This window comes from Elgaria multicarinata, chromosome 3 (assembly GCF_023053635.1).
Source record: "Elgaria multicarinata webbii isolate HBS135686 ecotype San Diego chromosome 3, rElgMul1.1.pri, whole genome shotgun sequence".
Taxonomy (NCBI): domain Eukaryota; kingdom Metazoa; phylum Chordata; class Lepidosauria; order Squamata; family Anguidae; genus Elgaria; species Elgaria multicarinata.
In genome coordinates, this window is record NC_086173.1 from 163,180,658 (window position 1) to 163,190,320 (window position 9,663).

A 9,663-nucleotide genomic window follows, 5' to 3' on the forward strand; every position below is an offset into this window, starting at 1 on the left:
TGATTTTATCCTGGTTGTGCTTTTATATTGTATTTTATATTATGGTTTTATACTTTGAATGGTCTTAATTTTTGTGAACCGCCCAGAGAGCTTGGCCATTCCCCGCTTGGATGCAGCTGAGGCGGCTGGGGGCCTTTCAGGGCTCGTCTCCCCCTCTCTGCTCAGGACCCCCGAACCTTTCAGGCTGCCCCTCGGCCGGCCCCCTCCTGCCCGCAGCCCCTGCAGCCCCTTCCTGCCGTGACACCGGGCTCAGCCGGGGAGAAGCAGGAGGGTGGCAGAAGTTTCGCCTCCTTCCTTCGTCTGGCGTGAGTGTCGCGAAAGCCAGTTCCTGCCTCCCTCTCCCCTCCCGGGCTTGTAGTCCCAGGCTGAAGCTGGCTCCGTGGCTGAAAGGGCTCTTCTGGTGAGTTCAAGATGGGCTTTTGGGGAGGCGGCGGGGCAGAAGTCCGGGCGGGCGGAGCGCAGCGTCCCTCTGCACGGGGGCTTTGCCTTTTCTCTCCTTTCCAGCAACCTGCAGCTGCTTCGACCTCTGACTGAATCCGCTGCCCCATATTGGGCTTGGGTAGGAGGGGAGCCACTTAGGAAAGCCTTGGGGGGAATCTTTTGCGGAAGGGATCGACCCTTCGAGGCGGCGCAGAAGTAATTTTGAGTCAATGAAGGAAACGGAGCCATTTCCTGCTTCCTGGCCCCTCGGTCCGTCCCTCCCTTCTTAGGCGCGAAACCAGGCTAGGCGTCTCCCCTCCTGGATGCAGCGGGGGCGGGGGCTGGGGGCACTTCGGGGCTCGTCTCCCCCTCTCTGCTCAGGACCCCCGAACCTTTCAGGCTGCCCCCACCTGCCCGCAGCCCCTGCAGCTCCTTCCTGCCGCGAAACCGGGCTCCGTGGGGAGGAAGCAGGAGGGTGGCAGAAGGGCTCTTGCTTCGTCCTGCGTGAGTGCAGGGAGGGAGGTGGGGAGGGCGGTGGGCCCAGGCTGGGGGGTGGCAGAAACGGGGGGCAGGAGGGCACGAGGCGGTGGTTGCCAGAAATGAGGGGCGGCAAGACGAGGGTGACCCTATGAAAAGGAGGACAGGGCTCCTGTATCTTTAACAGTTGCATAGAAAAGGGAAATTCAGCAGGTGTCATTTGTATGCATGTCACACCTGGTGAAATTTCCTCTTTATCACAACAGTTAAAGCTGCAGGAGCTATACTACAGCTATACTGTGACCAGATTTCAAAGAGGGCAGGGCACCTGCAGCTTTAACTGTTGTGATGAAAAAGAAATTTCCCCAGGTTCTCCTTATACACAAATGACACCTGCTGAAATTCCTTTTTCAATACAACTGTTAAAGATACAGGAGCCCCGTCCTCCTTTTCATATGGTCACCCTACGGGAAGCGAGAAGAATGAAGAAGAGAGGGGATATGGGGGGTGGGGGGGAGGGAAATGAAATGCCATGTGTGGGGCAGGGAGGAATTCTAGGGCATGGGGGACAGGAGTTGGATAGGCCTGAGGCCTCACTCTGTTATTAGAATTAGAGCCACTGCCCCTGAACACACACACACATGCACCACTTTTCGCTTGTGTGATTGTGAATATAACAGGGTGCTTTTCAAATGCCATTGCTCCTGTCTTGGAGGGGTTCAAGGGGGCATGAGAGGTGTGGGGGTGGGGATGTGGTGGGGTTTCAAATAGGGTGACCCTATGAAAAGGAAGACAGGGCTCCTGTATCTCTAACAGTTGCATAGAAAAGGGAATTTCAGCAGGTTTCATTTGTATATATGGGGAACCTGATGAAATTTCGTCTTCATCACAACAGTTAAAGCTGCAGGAGCTATACTAGAGTGACCAGATTTAAAAGAGGGCAGGGCTCCTGCAGCTTCAACTGTTGTGATGAAGAGGAAATTTCACCAGGTTCTCCACATATACAGATGACGCCTGCTGAAATTTCCTTTTCAATACAACTGTTAAAGATACAGGAGCCCTGTCCTCCTTTTCATATGGTCACCATAGTTTCAAGATGGCAGGGGGCGGGAGCGTACATAACAGTGTTAATCTGCAGAGGAGATTTGCTTTTTCCTCCCTCCCAGGCACCTGCAGCTGCTATAACTTGCCATTAAGGGTTAACATGAGTGAATCTGCAGTGCTAGACAGGCCGGCGGGAGGGTTTTGGGGGGTGGGCGTCATTGCAAAAGAGGTCTACCCTTTAAGGCAGCTGAAAAATAATTTTAAGTAAATAAAACAAGCCATTTCCTGCTTTCTACCCTTCCTTCACTTCTTAGAGGCTAAACCAAAGTCAGAGTGTCCCAGCCAGGCTGCTGCTGAGGCAGTGGTTGAGTTCAGATGACAGGCTGTTGGGGTGGGTGCGGGGCGCAGGGAAGGAGCAAAATGGAAATCAACCGTTGATTAGCGTGTTGTCTAAACTCAGCCAGTAACTGGGAAGGACCTGCTGGGTACTGTGATAAGGGTCAGAAAAAGAACCCACTAGGTGCGTGTCCGACCGCCTTCCAATCAATCACAGGTGACACTGGATAAGATCCATAACCCGAGTTTATTACAGTGCACTGAAGACTACACGCATACAAAGATGGGAGTAGCCCGGGCATTGGTCACTCAGACTTTTTATACATGCATACTACGTCACAGCTGTTATAATGCGCATGTCATGGTACATTTCCACAGCTAGCAATGCATTTGTCCAGGTACTTTCTAAGATGTGAAAGCATGTGCATGTTACTTGAGCAGATACGTGTTGCTGGGCAGATAAACGTAACGGTTGGCCACAGGCTTCCTCTAGAAAACCACATCCTACTTCAGCTGGCAGGCTGATCTGAGCCTGAAGACTCTGGGGTCCTGGGGGCTGCTTACATCAGTACATAGTGGAGTTCTGCTTTGCAGCAGAAGCAAAACTCCAGGCAGATGGATGGAGAGATTGCGGGGAGACAGGCAGGAAACTCAGGCAGCATTTGATGGGAAACAAACCACATCCCTTCCTTAAATGGTTTAATTTTGGCTTGAGTGTAGAACTTTAAAATTCTTCCAGGCTTATTACGCATTCAGGTTAACTAGTTTAATGGCTGCTTTTCCAGCTGCGTTCTTAAGTTTGATTGCAGGTTTTTGAATTGTATTTATTATGAGGTGATTTCACTCTGATGTATTCCAACTATCCTAGAAATATGGTTGAAAGGTAGTATGAGAATCCTACCCTTACTTTTCGCCATGAGGAATGCCTCCTCTTTCTTTCAGCTCCTGGTGTCCTTGAAGGAGGGCCCTGGACATTTCACCTTAGAGGAGTGGGGGTCTGCTGGATCCAGGCCAAAGGAAAGTCATGGAGGAAAACAATGGGAATCTTTCGGCTTCCCTGGGTAAGAGCCTGTTGCCTTGACTGATAGATGTAAGGAGGGAGAGGGGTGAGAATGGGACAACTCAGGAAGGGCCTTGTGCTGTTTGTTCAGGAGTGATATGAATTGGCAGCAGTCACCCCTCTGGCAATGGGCAGATCTGTAGGTACGCATGAGCTGCCTAGGAAAAGGACAATCAACTCCAGAGTTTGACCTGTGAAGGTGAAAACTGAGCAAGGAAGTAGCGAATCCTTTCCTGCCAAACTGTTTTTGTTCATTTGACGGAGGCCAGGAAGATGGGGCTTACAGGACGATTTGCACCACACCCAGGCAACTGTCTCAGTCATTGGGACAACACGTTCACAAAGTGAATCAAACCTTTATCAGCACTTCTGTCCAAATGCAAGATTAGGATGAGTCGTGTATGTCATGAAGAACTAGCATCTCTTCTCCCCCTTTCTTTCTGCCTGGAGAAGTGGTCTGTGCCGGCGTTTGCAGGAGCCAAATCCTGCAAGTGGCGACTAAGTTAGGCACAGGAGTAGTGCCTAGTGGGACCAGGCAGGCACTGGCAAAACCCACTCCTGGAAGGGCTGCTGGTCCAGGGGAAGACTCATGCTGTCTCCTATCTGTGCCTGGAGTTAACGAATGGACCCCACTTCATGCCTGTTGCCTTCTCATGGGGAAGTGAGGAGCGCATAGGGGAATGCTCTCATGGGTTCTCATCCCAGTTCAGAGATAACATGGGTATGTCTTGGAGAAGGAGCCCACGGAGGGTGCCCAGTCTTCTGTGGGCCAGATTGGGATCCTCCGCAAGCCTGTGGGCTGGAGGTTCTGCACTCCTAGATTCCCCTGGAGGATCAAATAGGTTTATTTCATAGAGATAGAAGTTCCGGTCTTGGCGCTTCTAACCAAACAAGGGAAGGACTTCAGATCACCTATAAAAAGAGATGATTCAGGAGGGACAAAATATCTTTTGACACTGTTTATGGGATGTTTGGGGGGCGGACCATCTTAATGTGCCCTCCTCCCATTGGTACCGTGAGACCAAACGCCATCAGGAAGTGAACTGACCATGGGGCTGTTTTCACGGTGCAAAGTTGGCACTGCCTTCTCCCAAAATCCTGTGGTTTCATTTACCTGGGGTGGCGTCAGTAATCCCCAAGCCAAGGAGGGAGCGTGGGTTTTCCGGCGGCCATCGTGGTACTGGAGCCCCACCCCACCCTCTTCCTGGTATACAGACAGGACCGCCCCACAGATTGGCCATGGAGCGAGGTCAGATGATGGAAGAGTGGGGGTGACTTCGCTCCCACTGAAAAAGTTGAGTAAGTCCCCGTGTGTGTTTTTTGAAATCACAACTTCTTGGGAAACCCCCCACGGTGACTGCAAATCTGTGGCTCTGTCATATAACTGACACCGCACAAATTTGCACCTTGGGAGCGTATAAACCGCCTCCATGACATCAGCGTCATTACCACCCCCAATATCCAGAGCATTCTGCTTATGCCCCGAAGCAAAGGGATTGCCAAGCCGTATATGCTGGGCTGATGACTAGCTGAGACAACCCCATGGGGGATATCACGTCCTGAGATGGTCTTGTTAAGGCAACCACCTCATGGATGTTAGTCCCCCAGGACCAAAGTCCTAGGGTTGTCCCAACACAATATCCAAGACCATCCTGCTGTCAGGAAGCCCATTAGACAGCAGGATGAGAGGTACACCAATAGTATCTTGAATTGGTCTCTTTGCACCCACAGAAGGTACAGAGTCTCAAACCTTGTCCCAGAGCAGAGTGGTTTCCAAATGGGAACATGTTGTGGCAGCTCTTGGCTTCCAGTGCTAGTCAGAGTCAGGTCACCTGGGTTCTGACTGTCTTGGCTAAACACCCTTCTCCCTTTGAATGGCAGTTGTGAATAGGCTTCACCCTGCAACAGGATGGGTGACTACATGTGGATGCCGTCTGCTATGGTTTATTCACACAGTCAATGGGTAGAGCATAACATAGCTACAGATAGCCTAGCTACAGTTATCCATGCTCTGATAACCTCTCGTTTGGATTACTGCAATGCGTTATACGTGGGGCTGCCTTTGAAAACGGTCCGGAAGCTTCAGCTGGTACAAAACAGGGCAGCCCGTTTACTAACAGGGACTGGCTGGCGAGATCACATTACGCTAGTCCTTTTACAACTTCATTGGCTGCCAGTCCAGGTCCGGGCCCGATTCAAAGTGCTGGTATTGACATTTAAAGCCCTAAACGGTTTGGGGCCAGGTTATTTGAAGGAACGCCTCCTCCCATATGTACCTACCCGGACCTTAAGATCATCTACAGGGGCCCTTCTCTGTAAGCCCCTGCCAAAGGAAGTGAGGCAGGTGGCTACTAGGAGCAGGGCTTTCTCCACTGTGGCACCCCGGTTGTGGAATGAGCTCCCCAGAGAGGTCCGCCTGGCTCCTACACTGTACTCCTTTCGTCGCCAGCTGAAGACCTTTTTATTCACTCAGTATTTTAACACTTAATTTTAACTTAAATTTAAATTATACTGTTTTAACTCTGTATTTTAACCTTATATCAATTTTGCTGCGTGGTTTTATCCTGGTTGTGCTTTTTATATTGTATTTTGTATTTGTATTTTTAACTTGTTGGTTGTTTTATGATGGTTTTAATTTTTGTGAACCGCCCAGAGAGCTTCGGCTATTGGGCGGTATAAAAATGTAATAAATAAATAAATAACATGTGAGAAGTCCAGCCTGCCCACCAAGTCTTTGAGGTCATCATGTCTTGATTGCAAAGCCTGTTTCTTCTTTGCCTTCATGTTGTGTTTCTCACTCTACTTCTGCAGGGAATGTGTGTGAGACAGAAAATGAAAGGGGAGACCATCAAATGTTGGCAGAAAGCAATAAGGTATCAGATGTGGAAGAGAATTTTGGGAATCAGCATGGAATGAAGCAGAAGGGCAAGCTTAGAAAGAAGCAGAGGAATAAATCCATTGCTTATGTGGACAGTGACTTCCATGAAATAGCAGTTTATGGAAAAACACAGAATGCATCAGGAAGGACCGAGTGCCATGAGAGTGGGGAAAAGCTTGCTCATAAGTCAGAACTTGTTAACTATTGGGAAACGTGCACAGGAAAGAAACCCTTTAAATGTTTGGAGTGTGGAAAGAGCTTCAGTCAGAGATATTGCCTTACTTTACACCAAAGAATTCACACAGGGGAGAAACCATATAAATGTCTGGAGTGTGGAAAGAGCTTCAGTCGGAGATATTGCTTTACTTTACACCAAAGAATTCACACGGGGGAGAAACCATATAAATGCCTGGAGTGTGGAAAGAGCTTCAGTCAGAGAGGACATCTTATCTGCCATCAAAGAATTCACACAGGGGAGAAACCCTTTAAATGCCTGGAGTGTGGAAAGAGCTTCACTGGGAGTAGAGGACTTACCTCCCATCATAAAATTCATACAGGGGAGAAACCTTTTCAATGTCTGGAGTGTGGAAAAAGCTTCAGTCGGACAGATAGCCTTACTTCCCATCGAAGAATTCACACAGGGGAGAAACCATTTAAATGTTTGGAGTGTGGAAAGAGCTTCAGTCAGAGTGGAAATCTTACTTCCCATCAAATAATTCACACAGGGGAGAAACCATTTAAATGTCTGAAGTGTGGGAAGAGCTTTGGTCTGCGTCAAGGCCTTACTTCCCATCAAGCAATGCACAGAGAGGAGAAAGTTTTTAAATGTCTGGAATGTGGGAAGAGCTTCAGTAGAAGTGGGGGCCTTAAGACGCATCACAGAATCCACACAATTGAGAAACCATTTAACTGCTCTGAGTGTGGGATGAAGTTTCAGAGACGTAGCTACCTGATCTCCCATCAAAAAACTCACACAGAGTTGAAACCACATAAATGTCTGGAGTGTGGAATGAGCTTCATTCGACCTGGTCAACTTACCTCCCATGAAAGAATTCACACAGGGGAGAAACCCTTTAAATGTCTGGAGTGTGGAAAGAGCTTTAGTCACAGTGGACAACTTATTGCACACCAAAGAATCCACACGGGGGAGAAACCGTTTAAATGCCTGGAGTGTGGAAAGAGCTTTCGGCGGCCTGGTCATCTTACCAGCCATCAAAGAATTCACACAGGGGAGAAACCGTTTAAATGCCTGGAGTGTGGAAAGGGCTTCGGTCGGAGTCATCATCTTACGTGCCATCAAAGAATTCACACAGGGGAGAAACCATTTAAATGCCTGGAGTGTGGGAAGAACTTCGGTAGCCGTGGAAACCTTACTATGCATCACAGAATCCACACAATGGAGAAGCCATTTAACTGCCCTCAGTGTGGGAAGAGCTTCAGTCACAGTGGAAGTCTTACCTCCCATCAAAGAATTCACACAGAGGAGAAACCATTTAAATGTCTGGAGTGTGGAAAGAGCTTCGGTCAGAGTAGAAATCTTAACATCCACCAAAGAATTCACACAGGGGTGAAACCATATAAATGCCTAGAGTGTGGAAAGAGCTTCAGTCACAGTGGAAGTCTTACCTCCCATCAAAGAATTCACACAGGCGAGAAAACATTTAAATGTCTGGAGTGTGGAAAGAGCTTCGGTCAGAGTTATCATCTTACCTCCCATCAAAGAATTCACACAGGGGAGAAACCATTTAAATGTCTGAAGTGTGGAAAGAGCTTTGGTCAGAGTAGAAATCTTAACATCCATCAAAGAATTCACACAGGGGTGAAACCATATAAATGCCTAGAGTGTGGAAAGAACTTTAGTCAAAATGGACACCTTATTGTACACCGCAGAATGCACACGGGGGAGAAACCCTTTAAATGCCTGGAGTGTGGAAAGAGCTTCAGTTACAGTGGAAGTCTTACCATCCATCGAAGAATTCACACAGGGGAGAAACCCTTTAAATGCCTGAAGTGTGGAAAGACGTTTAGTGACAATGGACACCTTATTGCACACCGCAGAATGCACACGGGGGAGAAACCCTTTAAATGCCTGGAGTGTGGAAAGAGCTTCAGATACAGTGGAAGTCTTGCCTCCCATCAAATAATTCACACAGGGGAGAAACCATTTAAATGTGTGGAGTGTGGAAAGAGCTTCAATCGGAGAGATTATCTTACTTTCCATCAAAACATTCACACAGGGGTGAAACCATATAAATGCCTGGAGTGTGGAAAGAGCTTTACTCAGAGTGGAAATTTTATCTCACACTGCAGAATACACACAGGGGAGAAACCCTTTAAATGCTTGGTGTGTGGAAAGAGCTTTCGTCAGAGTGGAGATCTTACAGTACATTGCAGAATTCACACAGGGGAGAAACCCTTTAAGTGTCTGGAGTGTGGAAAGAGCTTTGGTCTGCGTCAAAACTTCACTCGCCATCAAGCAATTCACAAAAGAAAAAGCTTTTAAATGTCCAGAATGTGGGTAGAGCTTCAGTAGAAGTGGAGGCCTTATTATGCATCGCAGAATCCCCAAGAGGGAGAAACAATTTAACTGCCCTGAGTGTGGGATGAAGTTTCGGACAAGTGGCTTCCTGACCTCCATCAAAAAATTTACATAGGGGTGAAACCCTTTAACTGCCTGGAGTGTGGGAGGAGCTTCAGTTAGAAGCATTACCTTACTTCCCATCAAATAATTCATACTGAAGAGAAAACATTTTAATTCCTAGAGTGTGGGAAGAGCTTCCATAGGGTCCAGGAACTTACTGTACACCAAAAAAGTCACATAGGGGAGAAACCTTTTAAATGGTAACCTCAAGACTAGATGACTGTGATGTGCTTTGTGTGGGGCTGCCCTTAAGGCTGCTCCAGAAACTGGAGCTAGTGCAGAACGCAGCAGCTCGGCTGTTGTCAGGAGCTGCTTTTCAGCATATCACTCCTTTGCTGAGGGAACAGCACTGGTTGCTTAAAGGTTACCAGGCGAGGTTTAAGGTTTTGGAACTAGCCTACAAAGCCCTGCATAGGACCAGGATGCCTTCTTCCTTACCAACATGGCTAGTCCCTAAGGTCATTGGAGGGTGTGCTCCTAATAGTTCCACATCGACCTTTGGCCCAATTTGAACCCACCAGGAGAAGAGCCTTTAGCGTGGTGGCTTCTGTCTTTGGAACTCCCTGCCCCTGGAGGTCAGTCAGGTGCCACCACTAGGCTGCTTACGGCGCCTCCTGACACGAGTCTATTTCATGAAGCCTTCAATTGAATCAATTTTAATTTGCTTTTTAAATCTTTTTACTGTTTATATCCCTATGTGCACTGCTCCAGAATCTACTTTAGATAGGGAGCGGTATATAAATATTGTAAATAAATATTTAGCATTCAAGAAAGCTATCAAGACTGATCTCTTCCGGCAGGCCTATC

At 48.1% G+C, this 9,663-nt stretch overlaps 1 protein-coding gene across 1 annotated transcript; it reads left to right on the forward strand.

The window, feature by feature from the left end:
- The first annotated feature begins 315 nt into the window (after positions 1–315).
- LOC134396307 (zinc finger protein 850-like) lies at positions 316–9,663 on the forward strand. The gene is made up of 3 exons (XM_063122754.1): positions 316–400; positions 3,220–3,338; positions 6,149–9,663. Exons 2-3 carry the CDS (start codon positions 3,302–3,304, stop codon positions 8,716–8,718), a joined length of 2,607 nt encoding a protein of 868 aa, XP_062978824.1. The 5' UTR covers positions 316–400; positions 3,220–3,301; the 3' UTR covers positions 8,719–9,663.

Excerpts from the sequence above, each read along its gene's own strand:
- LOC134396307 (XM_063122754.1), top strand. The coding sequence starts at position 3,302 with ATGGAGGAAAACAATGGGAATCTTTCGGCTTCCCTGG. Across the intron at positions 3,339-6,148 it reads GAATCTTTCGGCTTCCCTGG|GGAATGTGTGTGAGACAGAA; the intron begins GTAAGAGCCTGT and ends CTACTTCTGCAG.